The sequence below is a fragment of the Danio aesculapii genome, chromosome 16, assembly GCF_903798145.1.
Source record: "Danio aesculapii chromosome 16, fDanAes4.1, whole genome shotgun sequence".
NCBI classification, from domain to species: Eukaryota; Metazoa; Chordata; class Actinopteri; order Cypriniformes; family Danionidae; genus Danio; species Danio aesculapii.
Genome location: NC_079450.1, coordinates 8,662,158 through 8,681,704, shown reverse-complemented (window position 1 = coordinate 8,681,704; position 19,547 = coordinate 8,662,158). Strand labels below are relative to the sequence as shown.

The window sequence follows — 19,547 nt, the reverse complement described above, 5'->3', positions numbered from 1 at the left end:
AGAAAATGAAAAATAATAAATATATTATAATTTTTTATTAATATTTACATGCGTCAATAAAAGATAACTAGTTTTTTGTTGTTATATATGTAAATAGTTTTTTGCTAAAGTTTATAGTTGTGGGTGATTAAACACATTGTTAAACATTTTACATTTATTGAATTGACAATTAAGTATTAACTAAAACTATTAAGCTATTAACTATTAGCTTTCAGCATTAAATAATAAATTATACAACATAATTACAAACAACAAATATTAATATTTAAGCAAATAAAATAGAACAGATCATATTAAATGTTTAAAAATATGTAAAACATTAAATGTTAACATTTAATTTTAGCTGAATTACTATCAATATTAAATAATTTTAATATTTACACATGTCAATAAAACGTAACCTTAGATGTTGCTTTTGATTTGCTATATTAACAGATACATACACAGATACAGTTAGGTCCATAAATATTTGGACATCGACACAATTCTAACATTTTTGGCATTACACACCAACACAATGGGACGGGCATGAAATGAAACGAATAAGATGTGCTTTAACTGCAGACTGTCAGAGAGGGGTCTGGCTGCAGACTCAGTGTAGATGCAATCTGAGACGCATCCAATGCTTTTTAATGTGCTCATGTAACCCCACCCCTCACAGTGATGTCACTAGGTCCATTGAGTGCATTGTGTCTGACATTGCATCTATGAGCGATGCAATCTCAGCTTGCATCATAAAAGCTGCATCCAGATACTATTGGACTGTCAGCGATGATTTGAGGGTATTTGCATCCAAATCAGGTGAAAGGTGTTGGAATTACAATAGTTTGTATTTGTGCCTCCCACTTGTTAAGGGTACAAAAGTAATTGGACAGAATAATAATCATATATCAAACTTTCACGTTTTAATACTTAATTGCAAATCCTTTGCAGTCAATTACAGTCTGAAGTCTGGAACGCATAGACATCACCAGATGCTGGGATTCATTCTTGGTGATGCTCTGCCAGGCATCTACTGTAACTGTCTTCAGTTTAGGCATGTGCCGGTATCACATTTTCATGCTGCGATTAATTGATTGAGCTTTTATCGCGGTATACGGTATTATCACGATATTGTAATTTTACTAAAGAAACAGGTAAAAACAACACAAAGAACTTCAGTTTCGTCAGCTTAGTAACTTTAATAACTTTTTAATTAACTACAAGTACTTCAAACATTTAAATACAAATAAATATAAATAAAACAATACACAATATAAAAGTAAACTTGAGCAATTATATCAAAGTGAATGTGCAAAGGGAAACCGTCTTCGATCAGCAATCGTGGAATGAACTGCCAACTATTCCAGCATGTTTTATGCAGCAGATGCCTTTCCAGCCACAACCCAATATTGGAAATCACCCATTCACACTCATTCACACACACTCATACACTACAGTCAATTTAGCTTATTCAATAATAAACATAACAAAAACTGCCTGCTAATGCATGGGTAAATCTTCAAAGGGAACAGTGTTACATTTTAACCCTCTTTCACCTCATCCTGCTTGCTGTTTCACTATCTACTCCCCTACTGTGCAATAAATATGTGCAATACTTTCTCATACGCACTTGTACACAGCACCTTATATCAATATACAATGCAATACTTTCTACATTTGCACTTGTACACAGCACCTTATAACCTGTATATTTATAACAATCTGTACATACAACTCAACATCCAGGTTTCTTCACTAACCGCATCTGTTTAATGTTCATCATTTTTTATTATTATTATTTTATTTTTTCAGATTATTTTGTGTTGTCACTTGTCACTTTATGTACACTGGAAGCTTCTGTAGCCAAAACAAATTCCTTGTGTGTGTGAAGCACACTCGGCAATAAAACCGATTCTGATTCTGATTCTGATTCTGATCTAAACAATGAAAACATAATATAAGTCAAATTTGTTTCATTTTGATATTATGATTAACAGACACCAAACAGCCTCGTGTAGCTGCATATTTTTATGAGCATCATCTTCACACTGCATATTTATAACAAAACAGGGCTTAAATATAACTGTCTCCTTTCATTTCCATTGAAAAGAATGAACTTTACCCTGTCTCTTTTGCAGAATATCAGTTTTAATAACCAATAATGGCCATTATAACAGTATAACGTGCATTAAATTTAAACGATAAAGGTAAGCAATCAGTCAATGTGCAGAATCAGTGTATGTGGTTACATAAATTAATATATTAGCTTATCTTTGCACTCAGCCAAAACAGTTAACTGAGAACAAGTGATTCAAAAGACATAAGAATTGTTAGATAGAGACAACAAGATGAATTCAATATCACGTTTAACAACTATAGTGAGATGAGATCACCCAGCAGATGAACTGTCTGACATGCACTATACACTCACCTGGGGTTTATGCTTACCCGCTGAACTAGTGGCTGCAGCTCTGGGCAGAGAGTGTGTGGTCACGTGATTTGCGTTTTTAGCCGTGTACTAGAATGAACAGAGAACTTTTCAGAATCGCTAAATGAAACGCCGGTGTATTTCCCGCGATTTCTCTGCGCCTCTCTTGCGTTTCTTCTCTCTGACTCTCGACTATTTTGACAAATACACACAGACGACGCACGCTCACACGAAGTCCAAAATAGGAGTTTGTGATTGGGCCAGCCCAATGTCAATACCGAAAACAACCAATGGGCTGCAGAGTGTCACATGGACCGGCCCGGTCTGTCTGTCCGGGAAAAAAAAGCATCTACTTTCAGAGAGTCACAGATCACAGCAGCGTCAATCAATAAGGCAGAAAAAAACGATAGGCTGCTAAGCCTTTTATGGGCCGATCAAATCATAAGACGATGATCAGCCCGGCCCAAAAAGTACGTCGGCCCACCGGGAAAGTGCCCGGTCTGCGTGTGAGGATTATAGTGCGGTGGCAGCGGCGGCACACAGGGTTTCTACATGTGGGGATTGTTTACATCAGAGTGCGCATCAGTTCTGCGCAGCATATACGCAGTGTTTCTTCAAGCGGTTGATGGAAAATAAGCTAAGGCGCGTTCTAAGTATATAAATTCGGATCTATTATTTTTCCACGGTATTTTGAAGTGCCCGCGATAACAATATCGTGCATATTCATTACCGTGATTTATCGCATTACCGAATACCGGCACAAGCCTACTTCAGTTCCTGCTTGTTGTTGGGGAATTTTCCCTTCAGCTTTGTCTTCAGGAAGTGAAATGCATGCTCAATCGGATTCAGCTGAGATGATTGAGTTGGCCATTGCACAACATTTCACTTCTTTCCCTTTAAAAACTCTGGTTGCATTTGCAGTATGCTTTGGGTCATTCTCCATATGCACTGTAAAGCACAGTTAGATCTGAAGTATTTGGCTTACTATCAAATTGTGGCTTACTATACCGTTGTGAAGGGTGTTTTCTTCACCAGGGAAAGAATATTGTGGTCATCTACCACAGTTGTTTTCTGTGGTCTTCCAGGTCTTTTTGGTGTTGCTGAGCTCACTGGTGTGTTTTTTTTTCTTTTTAACAATGCTCCAAACTGTTGTTTTGGCCACGCCTAATGTTTTTGAGTTCTCTCTGATGATTTTGTTTTGTTTTTTCTGCCTAATGATGAATTGCTTGAATGATAGTGACAGCTCTTTGGATCTCATCTTGAGAGTTGACAGTAACAGATTCCAAATGCAAATAGCACACTTGAAAGTTACTCGACCTTCGAAATGGACCTTCTATCTGCTCATTATAATTGGAATAATGAGGGAATAACACACACCTGGCCATGGAACAGCTTAGAAGCCAATTGTCCAATGACTTTTGGACCCTTAACAAGTGGGAGGCACATATGCAAACTGTTGTAATTCCAACACAGTTTACCTGATTTGGAAGTAAATAACCTCAAATTAAAGCTGACAGTGTGCAGTTAAAACGCATCTTTTCATTTCAAATCGATTGTGGTGGTGTATAAAGCTAAAAATGTTAGAATTGTGTCAATGACCAAATATTTCTGGACGTAACTGTACATAAAAAAATATTTTGCTAAATTTATATTTTTTAACAATATATATATATATATATATATATATATATATATATATATATATATATATATATATATATATATATATATATACATATATACACATATATATATATATATATATATATACACACATTAAATGTGTAAATGCTTTATATTAAATCAATGACCATTAAATATGAACCAAAACTATTAATTAACAGTATTCAGTAATGAAGCAAATAAAATTTGATTAAATAATATTTAATACGGATATTTCTACCATGTAAAGTTTATTTATAATTGATATTCATATTAATATTTATCAAAAACATTTTGCCAAAAAGATTAGGTAGAATAGCTCAACGTTTAGATTTAGGTCCCTCATTGCAAATGAACAAACAAATGATTGGTTTTACATACAATTTTTTAAAGATTGCCATAAACTTTTAACATTTGCATTCATGAGCAAAGCTTTGACAACTGCATGACATCACCCTTTTTTACTTTATCGCCTCTATGTTCAGCCTGAACACAGAGAGAAGCTCTACCTGTAATCAGTGCCAATGCGTTTGCCGTTCTCTGGTTCTCCAGGATCTGGGCAGAAGTTGGAGACCTGCTTGACCATCCCCTCATTCACTGCAGGAGGAGAAATAAAAACATCAGCCTTCATCACCCGAGGCCTGTTGCACAAAACGAGTTGAACAAACTCCAGGTTGTAAAGTACATTTTGGATTGACAAATTCAAAGAAATGTAAACTGGTTAAAAATCAGATTAAGTTGTTTCACAAAGCTTGATATAAAGTTCTGTCAACTCAGGTTTAAACCAGAGTTGGCGATTAACTCAGGAGAGTGTGCAGATGAAAGCGCAGCAAATGGTCAATAAGTTCAACAATACTTAGCAACAAAATTTGAATGTTCCTCTCATTATATTTAAGCATTTAGCATTATTTTATATTATATGTTTTCATAGAGATTTGGGTCGCCAAATACCCAGATATGTAATAATGATAATAATAATAATATAGTAGTGTCAATGTGTGACAACTACAAGTAATAAAACATACTACAAGTGTCATGGATCTCATGTGTACTTCAAATAATCCACCTGGTTTGAACCACAATAACTGGATTTCCATCACTCTATGTTAATATGCATTTTGAAGTATCGCCTGAGAAACGAGCTAGGGAAATGCCCAATTTTAAATAGCATTTCTTAATTCACAACAACATTTTTGGGGTGGTTTTGGATTTGTGTGAGAAGGGCTAATGTTAATCATAGAAGACTTAAAAATGCATCTGGTAAATAAATTCTTTTGTAGCAAACATTACACCCAAGTGACTCAGTTATGCTTGTCTTGTTTACTACTGGTTGCTAGGTTACCAATACTACACCCAGCCACTCTAAAAATGAAGTGTGAAGATGAAATTTGGACGAACAAACGTGCAGCAAACAGCCAATCACATGACAGATGAGTACAGCAAACAGCCAATCACATGACACTGACTGTTTGAGGTCTGGAAACGCTGGCTGATTTGTACTGAACTAAACTGAGCTGAATTATTTGGCTCACTAAGTTGTTTGACTGACTAAATCAACCAATCATGTTTCATTTTGTGGCGAGCCATGTTTGTGGGCTTGGAAAAGTCCTCAGAATAACAGCCTGTCATGCAACTTCTCTGATTCAGGAATGTTTCAGTTTTACATTTATTAATGAGCACTGTTATTCAATATAAACTTCGCAGCTTTTTTATCCGCTCAGATTTGTTTCTAGGAGGGCTGATTAACATTGCTGCACACTCGACAACCGGAAATCTTACAAGTTTAAACCAATCAGAGGACGACTGAGGATCTGCTGATGTGTTTCCTGAAAAGTGTGACATGTTCCTCGGACGTGTATCCAAAGTAAACTAAACGCAAACTTACCAGGGTAAAAAAACATAACCGATATTGTGCAACAGGCTTCAGATCATCCACTGCTAAATCTTTTCCATGACGAGGTGTTAGCAAACCATAATTACCGCAGGAGCCACCAAATGTGGGTAATTTAAGCGAAGCGTTTAGAAAGGGGTGTTTGGCAGCAGACCGGGGTCCTGAATAAGACCCGATAATTCACTCATAACTCATATTTCCCAATGCGTGATGCAGACACTGTGAAATAGAGGCTCATAAAAATTCTATCCGCTTGTAATTAAGTGTTTGGAGTGCTACATTGTCGAGGGCAAAATGAATCATGGGCTCCGGCGTTTCATTATGACTGCGCTGCACGTGGAGTCATAAAAAACAGGAAAGCATTTCCACAGATAGAGGCTGAAGCATAATTGCAGAACATCATTTTTTTGCTGAATGAATGTTACACATAAATAATATAATTATTTTATAATATGTTATATAATTATATAACAATAATAATAATATCCTTTTTTGGGCTAAATTAATAAGTAGCAAAAACTAATAATAAATATAAAAGTATTACTATCGGGGCTTGACATGAACTTTTTTGATCACTAGCCACTGTGGCTAGTAGTTTCCCAACATTACTAGCCAGTCTGCATTTTCACTAGGAAAATATTTTTTAAATGCATAAATATGACTGACATGTTAAAAAAACTTGATTAAAATTTAGTGTTAGGTCCACATGCCTCCTCATTCATTTCACTTTTTGTGTGTCATGTATATGCAAATGGGTCATGGTATCATAGTGTCCTATAACAATTAGTTTTTATTTCACATGACTTTTCAGAACTCAAAATTACGGATTTACCAAATTCATCTCTGACCACACCAAACAATAATTATTTCTTAGCCACAAATTTTAAATGTGTCAAAACAAGCTAAATATAGCTGTATACTATAGTTTTTATTTAACAAAACATTTCTTTAAAAAACAAAGAAAAACAAATGACTTTTAAAAATAATTATTGTCATGTATCAAAAATATGCACAGTAATCTGTCCTCGCTAAAGGTCTCTCAGATCACCAGTTAACTACACATAAATGGAGAGTTAATCTCATTTTAAAGCAATGTTATTGTAAAAAAATTATAATTAAACCATATTAACAAAAATAACTGTAAGCAAAAGAAAGCAGGTGAAAAACATACCGTGTGAGATAATGAAAGGATGATCAGACACACACGGTTAAGGCCAATTAGTAATCTATTCAAAGCAAAAGCAACCGGTGCTGCTTACAAAAAGACAAATTTGAAGCTCTTGAAAGCAGCAAGACTGTGGGTTCACTAGCATAACTTTTTTTGTCTGGTCTATTTGAAAGAGAACCGATCACAGTTGCGTTTCCAGACACGGTTGCTTCACGCAAGGAAACAGGAGCGCGCACGCGTTTTGTCGCGTGCATCATCACATCCAAATAAAGTAAATTATTAACCTGTACCTTTATTTATACTCAGGATTATTGATATTTCTATTTTATTTTAGGTACACTTCAAATAACTGTGTTGAGCTGTTACTTAGATTGAACATTTATCATTGTGTGTGTTGAACTGCTTGAATTAAAATGAAATAAATGGAAAATGAAATGATAAATAAGTAATATATAGGTAATAAGTAATAAAATAAAACTAAAAATTAAATTAAATAATAAATTAATAATTAAATACATAAATAAATAATTAAAACTAGAACCATACATGTTTTTTATATTTGTTAAAATATTTTACATTTATTTTAAAATTATTATAAAGTAAATATGAATCATTCATATAAATATAGAGCTCATGTTTCATTAAAATAAAAAAAAGAAAAGAAAGTTACAGGTTACTCAATTACAACCAATCAGAGTAAATGAGTGACTTTATTTATATTCAGAATTATTGTTAGTTCTATTTTATTTAAGGTGCACTTCAAATAACTGTGTTAGCTTTTACTTAGACTTAAAAATTACTATTGTGTGTGTGTATATTTTATTCAAACCCAACCTGCTTAAATTAAAACTATATAAATGGAAAATAAATTAAATAGCAAATACAATAAATAAATAAATAAATAAATAAATAAAATAGAAAAATAATAAAATAAAATATTGTTTTTAAATATTGCTCATTTAAAAAGAGCCGAATCAACTACAATTCTTGAGTTTTTAGGGGTCAACTCTTACGACTAACGTTTAATAATTTTTTTTTTTTTTTCGCACTCTTGTGTGTCTTTTCTTTTGTCCCGCTTTCTTGTGATGTTTTTTGTTATTCCACAGGCTCCCATTTTAATGTGGTCCAGGCTCTGATTGGCTGCTGGTTGCGGAGAGCTATAAAACGGATCTTCCGGCAGAGTTTGAGGAGCTCATTTGTGGTGTGATGATTGCTGAAAGTGGAAAGCTCCTGGATCTCCTTACCCCTCCAGCCGACGACCAAACTTTTTTTCGAAATGTTTGCTTGCAACTTTAAGAGCTTGAGCTTGTAGGGGTGGCCTGACTATTTATTTGATTACTTTTGACTTTGTTTATGTTTAGGGAGAAAGGTAAGGAAAGCTTCCTACATTTTTCTTTAAAGACTTAAAGCAGGGCTATTCAATTGGCGGCCCCCGGGCCGAACCCGGCCCAAGGCAATTTGTTCTGGCCCTCCAAATAGTGTGACCAAGATATCAAAAATAAATTTAGTTCAGTCGAAAAACGGCCGCTATAGTTATGAAGAGTCTGTTCAATACAGCACAAGCTGCAATTGAGGGCTGCGCAGAGTGTGAGTCACCTGACATTAAGCGAGTGGCACGTGCAGCTGAAAACATTTGGATATGTTTGTAGAAAAGGCCTTTTGTACAATGCACTGATATCGTTAATAGGGATGCAATGATTAGCTGATTTTACTAGAACACTAATCCACAAATAGATGTACTCCACCCACCTTCTACTTAAACCAATCAGACACCAGCCAGGCAGTGCTGACCAATCGTTGCTCGTTCTCACTCCAACCAATCACGCTTTGCCTTACAATGAGAGCGGGACCAGCCGTAATTAACCAGTCTCTTCAAAATGGACGGCCAGGACAGTTCAAGACAGGTCAGTGGTGCTCATCACAGCATTGTTGTAATAATATGGAGCTGTCCTGGCTGTCCTTTTTGAAGAGACTGTTTAATGGAATGCACAGCATATGGGCTCTTATATTGCTGTTGTGTCTTCACTTATACTGCAAGTCATCTCTCCGACCCCTCATTTAGGCTGTTTTTCATGAACTGGCCCCCATGACAAACTAATTGAATAGCCCTGACTAACAGGTTATTTACTTGGCAGACTCTTTTGATATTTTGCCCTGTGGTCACCCTGAAGCGATGCTCATTTAAATGGCTACTTTTTTCTATAATAAATCTATTCAACTACTCTTGTTGCAGTCATACGTACAGTATATGCCTGTATGTTTTGCTTATGTGTGCGCTCTCTCCCTCTCTTTCTTTTTCTCTCTCTCTCTCGCTCGCTCCCTCTCTCTGTGTGTCAATTCTCAGGATCGCCCACTCCAGTATCCCATTCGACCGTGAAGACGTCAATCTCCACTACACCCTGTGACGTCATCACAGTCGCTGCCAATCAGGATGGGAGCTCAAAATTTAAAGGGACACGAGTAGGAAAGCTCATTCTGCTTGCTCGGTTTTGCTTGCTTTCTTTTGCTTGCACTTTTTGTGTGTGTTTGGCTTGTTGTTATGTGCTGTTGGTGTGAATTTAGAGTTTTGATTTTGGTCTTGTTTTTGGTCGCTGTTTCCTTATTGTATGTGTGTGACAATTCCCTGATCCCTGGTGTCAGCCTTCCCTTGGGATTCGAGGAGTTTAGATGTCACGTAACATACACCTCGCATCACATAGATAACTCCACTGTCCAAACACACTAGTTTAGAAGTGAGCGCCACCCGGTGTAAGTCATCTCAGTATCTTTGGTTAGAAGAGTAGTTTAGCTATAGTGTGAAAATGCTGAAGATGTTTTCTTTGTTTATTTTGTATTAGATAGTTTAGAGGGAACTTTTTCAGATAGATTTGGGGTTTTGTTATATTGCTTTCTTTTATTTGGCGCCACTTAATTCTCGGTTCCTCATTTATAAAATACATTGATTGATTTATTTTCTTTTGTGAGATCTTGTAAATAATATTTGAGTTTTTTTTACTTCTTTTCACTTTTGTAAATGAATTCACTAATTTTTGCAGTATTTTCATTGTCGTTTTGCTATTTTGCCACCAAATCACCACAAAATTTGATCACATTAAATGTTACCTCTTTTAAACCCTCAAGCCAAACTTGAAAGTCATAACAACTCTAAACTGAGTGTGCACGTTTAGTTGTCGACCAAAGGGGATATTTTGCATACGTTTTTTTTTGTTGTTGTTGTTGTTGTTGTTTGTTTGTTTGTTTGTTTGTTTGTTTCCCTTGGGAAATCCCCCACCCACAACCTTTTTCGTTTAATATAACAATAATAATTGTTTTATTTTCATTCCACTTAAATTTGTAAAAACATCTATTTAACTTAATCGATTTGTGTGCATTAACAGTGAAACTAGCAGCATTTTGCTGTATGTTGAGAGCAAAAAAAAAAAATGATTTGCTTCTACGTTTCGTCACAATGCATCCATTAAAAAGCAGTTTCTCATTCCACTGCCTGCACAAATGATTTGCACAGATATCGATGGCGCATCAGCATGTGATTCAGGTTACGCCGGCGGTTTTTGGATGACCGTCTCGGCTGAGTAATTAAGACTCGGCTGGAGTGAAATCCATCCACCTGTGAGCCTCTAAAGCCGATCTGACCGTCTCTTCATGCCGATGGGAGACCTGGAAGTCAAGCTAAGCTCCATTCATCAAAATGCAGATTTGGGTTTGGTCCGGTGCGCTAATTTCCTTTGATCCATTTGCTAAACGGCAAGCGGGAGGATTACAAATATGTGGCATTGTTCGTGTTTCGTGTAGAGACCAAAATTATCAGTGCAATAACATGGAGGCAGAATATTAAACAATTAACGGGGAAGGCACATCAGAAAGAAATGAACCAGAGAAGAGCTTTTATGATATTAGAGCAATAATATTAAAAGCCGTAATTACGCAGCGCCTGATGTTTACTTGAAGAAAAAAAAAATACATCTTTGTAAATAGCTGTGAAATGGGAAAATATTTGTCATGATGTTTGAATCATTTTGTATTTCGATTGCAAATGACTTCAATTAAATTACTGTGAATAATTAATACTTATGAGGAAAACTTTAAAGGTAACTTTTCAGTATAGGTTCCAATTCCCACTGTTAACTAGTTGTTTATTATAAGTTTTTATTGGAGGTTCATTAGTATTTATAAAGTACATATTCTGTATGATCTTATTCTACATCACTAATCAATATCGAAACTTACTTGATATGTATTATTAAGAAACAAATTAGGAGTTTGAGGCAAAATTCAGTTATTTGTACAATTATAGCAAGAATTGTACCTTAAAATAAAGCGTGACCAACTTTCATATTTAAATTACATCACATTGCATTACTTTAAATACAAAAAGGCACTATGGAAGACCAAACCTGCTCAGATGAAAACTAAATAAATGGGAAAAATAAATAAAATAAAATAAAATAAAATAAAATAAAATAGTACAAAAAAAACAAAATAAAATTAAATAAAATACAAAAAACTGAACTAAACTAAAATAAAATAAATACAAAAATTTTATAAAAACAAAAAATACAAAATAAAAAAATACAAAAAATACAACATAAAAAATAAAATACAAAAATTCAAAATAATATAAAATAAAACAGAAATAAATAAAATACGAAAAATAAACTAAACTAAACTAAAATAAAGAATAAATTAAATTAAAAAAATAATTTAATTAAATAAAAATAACAAAATTAAATTAAATTAAATAAAAAACAAAACAAAATAAACAAACAAATATTATTTTATTTATTTTAAAGGCGATCAAAAACGTGGCTGTGTTCACTTTATTGCACAAAGACAATGAAAACATACTTACTGATGGAAAACTTGCTTGTGTTGTCTTTTCCAGGTAATAATTTGACTCCTCTTGATTTAAAATCCCCAGATCGTTTCACTGCTCAGGAAACAAAATAAAAAAAAGAAGAAAGACAAATCAGGCGCATAGTAAATGTAGATGAGATTTTTTAAAGCATGCTGCAGAAGCATGAGCAATAGTTTCAAAAATGTTAATTAGAAAACAAGTTAAAATGTCAAAACAAATTGGCTCATCTCAGCCAGGTTCTGTGTAAAATTATTCATTCCATTCATAATTCATTTCTCTCTCTCTCTACACTTATGCTGTGCTTCCAGTTCTGTAATTCATTTCTGAAATGTTCTACAATTAAATCTGATTCAAATAAATAAATAAATAACTTGTGGACCAGGCTTTGATTCAACCTCTGACATGCCACCTTCCGCTCCATCAAGTCATTTATTGTAATTATCAGCTGATTAAGATTAGCAAGGTGATTCGAGATTTAGTCGATATTACATGTAATTACTTTGAAGAACAGGGTGAATCAAAGGAAAGCTGTCGGGGTCAAAACGTGACCCAAAATCAAAATGGATTTCATTTAGCAGAGAAAATTAGGACTATTTTGTAAGATTTTGTGCATAATAAGGTGAGATGAAATTAGGAATCCAAGCACATTTGAAGCAGACGTTCAACCAAAGTCCATCTAAAACTAGCAATTAACTAAATTAATCAAACTAATTAAAGACAGATTACTTAACAGAATTTAAGTAATAAATGTTTATTTTGTTTAAACAAATCTCTCTTAAAAATACTGCAAATGAGGAAAATAGACAAGAATCAGCATATTAGTCTGATTTAAGAAATCATTGTTTAAAAAAACAATTATTAAAAATGCAATAATATTTTAACAGTATAAATGATTTTATGGCTACATGGTGGCGCAGTGGGTAGCGCGATCGTCTCACAGCAAGAAGGTTGCTAGTTCGAGCCTTGGCTGGGTCAGTTGGCATTTCTGTATGGCGTTTGCATGTTCTCCCTGTGTTCGTGTGGGTTTTCTTCAGGTCCTCTGGTTTCCCCCACAAGTCCAAAGACATGCGGTACAGGTGAATTGGGTATGCTAAAATTGTCCATAGTGTATGTGTGTGAATGAGTGTGTATGGATTTTTCCCAGTGATGGGTTGCAGCTGGAAGGGCATCTGCTGCGTAAAATTGGATAAGTTGGAGGTTTATTCCGCTGTGGCAACCCCAAATTAATAAAGGGACTAAGATAAAAAGAAAATGAATGAATGAATAACTGATTTTATTCATTTCATTTATTAATTAAATTTTTGTAAATAGGCTAACTAAATGTAGCCCTACAACACTTTTGAATTAAATTAAATTAAATTAAATTAAATTAAATTAAATTAAATTAAATTAAATTAAATTAAATTAAATTAAATTAAATTAAATTAAATTAAATTAAATTAAATTAAAGTCAATGCGGTGGCACAGAAGGGAGTGCTGTCGCCTCACAGCAAGAAGGTCGCTGGTTCGAGCCTCGGCTGGGTCAGTTGACGTTTCTGTGTGGAGTTTGCATGTTCTCGCCGCATTCGCGTGGGTTTCCTCCGGGTGCTCCGGTTTCCCCCACAGTCCAAAAACATGCAGCAGATGAATTAGGTAAGCTAAACTGTCCATAGTGTATGAGTGTGAATGAGTGTGTATGGATGTTTCCCAGAGATGGGTTGCAGCTGGAAGAGCATCCGCTGTGTAAAACATATGCTGGATAAGTTGGCGGTTCATTCCGCTGTGGCGACCCCAGAATAATAAAGGGACTAAGCCGAAAAGAAAATGAATGAATGAATGAATGAATGAATGAATGAATGAATCATCAGCGGATCGCTTGTATGTATTTATGCATCATTTGTATCTCGAATTTAATTCAATTTTCGGTTTAGTCCCTTTATTAATCTGGGGTCGCCACAGTGGAATGAACCACTGTTTTTTTTTAAAAGCCATTTTAAGGTCAAAATTATTAGCCCCTTTAAGCTATATTTTTTCTGATAGTCTACAGAACAAACCATCGTTATACAATAACTTGCCTAATTACCCTAACCTGCCTAGTTAACCTAATTAACCTAGTTAAGCCTTTAAATGTCACTTTTAACTGCATAGAAGAGTCTTGAAAAATATCTAGTCAAATATTATTTACTGTCATCATGGCAAAGATAAAATAAATCAGTTATTATAAATGAGTTATTAAAACTATCATGTTTAGAAATGTGTTAAAAATAAATAAATCTTTCCGTTAAACAGAAATTGGGGAAAAAAAATAAACAGGGGGACTAATAATTCTGACTTCAACTGTATGTGTATATATCTCTGGCTCTAGATAGCCAGTCCTCCACTGCACCTTGGTCCCACATTCATATCAAAGGAGCGCTACTCTGTACCATAATGGTGGCTCTATTGATGCATTCCTTCCAATAGACAACAATAGTGTAGGCGACATATAATGTGAATAGCCATGCAGTATGACAACAGCTGCGAGGAGCATCAATCCAAGAACCAATAGGAGCGCTGAATCTGATGATGCAATCTATGTGACAATTTAAATGACTACGTGAGATGTCAAAACAGTTGACCAAATTGCCGCTACAGATTGTTTACGTTTGCCGTGAGGAATCATTTCAGATAGATAGTGAAAGTGTCACGGATGGATGATGTCAAACTCCAGGGGAGTTTTCTTCTGCGTTTGGTGAGTCTTGATTGTCGTTCAGTCTGACATTATGACAGCTGAGATCTTACAGTGTGACATGGGAGCCATGTTCGTGCAGTGTGACATGATACATTTATCATTTAGGATTATTAAAAAAATAATAATAATAATTCACACAGTGAGCCGACCTTAACCCTAAAATTAAACTGGACTTTATTCTATTGTAAATGACAACCTGTAAATGTTTTTGTTTTTTTCTGAGATTTGCCTTAAGCAATTACCAGACATAAGTAACATGAAATCATTTTAAATCCAATCATAGTTAAATGAAAACCTTTGCAAACTGTACCTTGATATTGAGCGCTGAATCCTTTATGCCGATGGCTGTTGTCTGTTACGAAATGAAGTCGTAGCCAGTTCTTGTTGCTGACTATTGGCACAGGAATATTAATTCCAGATAACCTGTAAAAAAAGTTGCAGACAGATCAAACTATTGCCTTTGCTGTATCTTTTAAATGAAATCAATTTCCTCATAATTTTGAATCTACTTATAATCCACCTATTTGAGAACGGGGAGAAAAACTGACTTCACAAGAAAACATAACTTTCACATCTCGAAAAAAAAGTGGAAAATTAAAATAAATCCATTTGAATGAAAAAATTATATTATTTTTTAAACAAGGAGGCGTGTCCCCTAAACCCCACCCCTAAACCCAACCATCATTTGGGGAGGAGCAATTCACATTAAAATCCATGTACTGTATGAGATCATACAATGAATTGCCAATTTCTGATTTGTTTGTGTTATGAATTGCCTTAAATTTGTGTTGGAAAACATGAAGGTTTTTATATCTTTGCTACAATGCTACAAAAATAAAAATGTATTAAAAGATTTTTTTATCCGATGTGATAGAAGTCTCATGTATCCCCCAAAAAAGTGTCTGAAGTTGCAGCTCGAAATATCCTAGTCATCACTTATTATATAATCCCATGAATGCTTTATTTGAGTGGAACCAAAAACAGAATATCTTCATGTGAATTTTTTTTTTACTTGTCCTATAACTTTCCTAATAAACCTAACTTACCTAATTAACCTAATTGAACTACACTGAAAAAAGGGATTACTGTAAAATGTACAGCAAGTTACTGTGAAATTGGGTTGCCAGTAAGACTCAATTTAGAAGGTCGCTGTAAATTAATAACTACAATTTAATGTAAAATTTACAGTAACTTACTGGCAATTTTGGTGACCAATAACACTGTCAATTAATCCTTACAATTTAGTCAAATTTATAGTAACTTACTGACATTTTGGGGGCAGTAAGACTATTAATTTACAATTGCACTGTAAATTAATCATTAATGTTTACTATAAAATTTACAGTACCTTACTTGCAATTTTGGTTGCCAGTAAGACTAATAATTTACACAATTTAACACAATACAAACAAAAAAATATATAATTTACTGTAAAATTTACAGTAACTTACTGGCAATATTGGTTGCTAGTAAAACTAAATTCACAACTGCACTATAAATGAATAATTACAACTTACTGTAAAATTTACAGTAACTTACTGGCAATTTTGTTGCCAGTAAAACTGTAAATTTACAAGCTCGCTGCAAATTAATAATTACAATTTACTGTAAAATTTACAGTAAATTGCAATTTTGATTGCCAGCTTGACTGAATTCACAAGTACACTGTAAATTAATAATTACAGCTTACTGTAAAATTACCAATAACTAACTGGCAATTTTGGTTGCCAGTAGGACTGTAAATGTACAAGCATGCTGTAAATTAATAATTACAATTTACTGTAAAAATATACAGCAACTTACAACTCGGTTGCCAGTAAGAGCATAATTTTACAAGTGCATTGTAAATTAATTATTACAATTGTAATGTTAAAAAATACAGCAAAACTGTAATAATTTGCAGAGTGCTTGTGAATCTTAGTCTTACTGGCAACCAAAGTTGCCAATAAGTTACTGTAAAATATTACAGTCATTTTTTACAGTGTAGTCAAGCCTTTTAATAGCACTTTAAGCTGGATACGATCATGCAAAATAACTAGACCAATATTATGTGCTGTTATAACAGTGACAGATGAAGATGAAATGTTAGCTCTAAGGAATGAGTTATTTCAAAACTAGTATGTTGATAAATTTGTTGAAAGAAATCAATCTGTTAAACATCCCTTGGGAAATATTTAAAAATAATAGAAACTTCAAAGGAGGGCTAATAATTAGGAATTCAGCTGTATTTCTGTGTCACTCTTTAAATGCAAATGTGCTTGTGCTCTTCCCGCCCCCTTTCCAGAAGAGGGTGGAGACTTTACATATTATGCTTTGTTTGTTCTAACAACAACAAAAAGCAAAACATCAGCATGTGTTTTACATCTTTGTCAGCTTAAACTCCTGATATATAGATTTCCAAAAAGACATGAAGAGCACACAGAGAAAGGTGTCAGACTGAATGTCGCATGAGTATTAAACTGTCAAATACACACAAGGTTATGTCACAAGCACACAAAACACAGCTCATATCATGTTGGTTGTGTCAGCATATGTAAACAACTGTGAGGGGGAAAAAAATCTCTTGTGTTTTAGTATATTCGATTTAGGAAACAGGCGACAACACTCCGAACATAACTCAAAAAAGCTTAAAAGGCACAATAGGACTCCTTTATAAAATATATAATATGATTGTATCATGACACTTCAACCAATGCTAAAAAAGGAAAAACTCTATGAAGTGGTAATATCTTCCATGTATATTAAACCGAGCCTTTTCAAAGCAATCTCATGGCAATTTGTAACTTTTGATTTAAGATCTTGTAAGATCCTATTCATACATTTTAGTTTGGTTTGTTCATCCCCCAATGGCAGTGGGGTTTAAAAGGTTGCAAAACACCAAACACGCATTTTTTTGAGATGTTAACAGTCATATATAAGGTTGAAGTCAGAATTATTAGCCCCCCTTTGATTTTTTATTCTTTTTTAAATATTTCCCAAATAATGTTTAACAGAGCAGGGAAATTTTCACAGTATGTCTGATAATGTTTTTTCTTCTAGAGAAAGTTTTTTTTGTTTTATTTCGGCAAGTTTTATTTTTTAAAATCCATTTTAAAGTCAAATTTATTAGCCCCTTTAAACTATATATTTTTTCGATAGTCTACAGAATAAACCATCGTTATACAATAACTTGCCTAATTACCCTAATCTGCCTAACCTAATTAACCTACTTAAGCCTTTAAATGTCACTTTAAGCTGTCTAGAAGTGTCTTGAAAAATATCTACAATAGTAAAATAATATTTACTGTCATCATGGCAAAGATAAAATAAATCAGTTTTTATTAGAAAAGAGTTATTAAAACTATTATGATTAGAAATGTGTTGAAAAAAATCTGCTCTCCGTTAAACAGAAATTGGGGAAATAAACAGGGGGGCTAATAATTCAGGGGGGCTAATAATTCTGACTTTAACTGTATGTCCCACATTGCTAAAATCACCATTGGATTGGAGAATGCGGTCGGCAAAAGGTAAGGTCGGCAAAACTTAAGGGGGGGGGGGGGGGGTGGAGGTTGTCAGTTTCAATCGTTGAAAGTGGAGAGCGTGGGGGGGAGGGGGTGTATTTGGTGTATATGGGTTTGGTGGATGTGGTCGGCGAAAGTGAAAGTAGGGGAGTTGTTGGGGGGTTCGTGCGGGCCCTAAATAGCCAGCGTCCTGTGCACTCTATCCCCTTTTTTAACCCACTAGCAAGACTCCTGCTCATAGTACCTTGGTGTCAATCACATCGAATACGCTTTTACGTTCTAAAAACATTCCATATAATGCACGAGTGTTGATATGATACTGTTGATATTGGTATAATTGTAATATTTAATAATATTGTGAAATTCAAGATTTGTGAGTCATACAGCACCGGATAACTCAAAACAGCAACCACAAGTCCCTCCTCAATCTTCAAATGTCTTTGCAGTCATCTAAACGTTAACCCTGCCTCTGCTTTTATTTGATTATATAGAGAATAAAAAAGACACGACTGACGTAACGTTCTTTTAATCATGAAGTTCATAAAAAAAGTATGAAATAAATCAATAAAAAAAAATTTAAAAGAACTAAAAATTAAAAAGTAAAATGACTGGACTAAACACTAGAAAAAAATAGTAAGTGCTAAAACAAACAAACAAACAAACAAACCAACACATAAATGAAAAATAATTGTATAAATTATTAAATGAATAAATAGTGAAATTAATACCAAAAAACATTGGTCAATGGACTTTTTAAAATGTGATTACAAATAAAATTAAATTAAATACATATAAATAAAATATGTATTTTTTAATCATAACTTTGTAATAATTAATTTTAGGTATGATTTTATTGTATTTTATTGTTATGTGTCTATGTGACTGTCACAGCACGAATCGGCGAAACGCGAGGCACATAATCAGCGTGCAAAATGTTCGGGGCCATTAGTAAGTCATTCAAAAAAAGGAGTCTCTCAAAGCAAAAACTGCAAAAAGGTACCATCACAGTGGCAGATTTTGTACAGTTTTTTCTGAGTGTGTATTGACTAATATTAATAACACAAATAAATAAACATAATATTGATCTTATGCAACACCCATCTAAATGTGTACTGTGGAAAATTGGTTATAATAATACTACATTAAATGCATTTAAATAAATATGCACAATTTATGACCAATGGTTCTTGTATAGCTCAGACTGTAAGGCACGGTGTTTGCAAAAACATGGTCATAGGTCCAATTCCCAGTGAATGCATGAGCTTATAAAACTGTACACCTTGAATGTAGTCTAAGTGGCATCGGATAAAAGCATCTGCCAAATGCATGAATATATATATATGTCATTATG

General features: G+C 34.0%; 1 protein-coding gene across 1 annotated transcript in view; it reads right to left on the bottom strand.

Annotated features, from left to right (window-relative positions):
- Positions 1 to 19,547, bottom strand: part of csmd3a (CUB and Sushi multiple domains 3a) — a 685,206-nt gene that overhangs the window by 488,101 nt on the left and 177,558 nt on the right. Inside the window, exons 6-8 of the mRNA XM_056474744.1 lie at positions 15,007 to 15,119; positions 11,981 to 12,058; positions 4,582 to 4,669 (exon numbers count right to left, since the gene is read on the bottom strand). Coding sequence (XP_056330719.1) covers positions 4,582 to 4,669; positions 11,981 to 12,058; positions 15,007 to 15,119 — 279 coding nt within the window. The remainder of the gene's footprint in view (positions 1 to 4,581; positions 4,670 to 11,980; positions 12,059 to 15,006; positions 15,120 to 19,547) is intronic.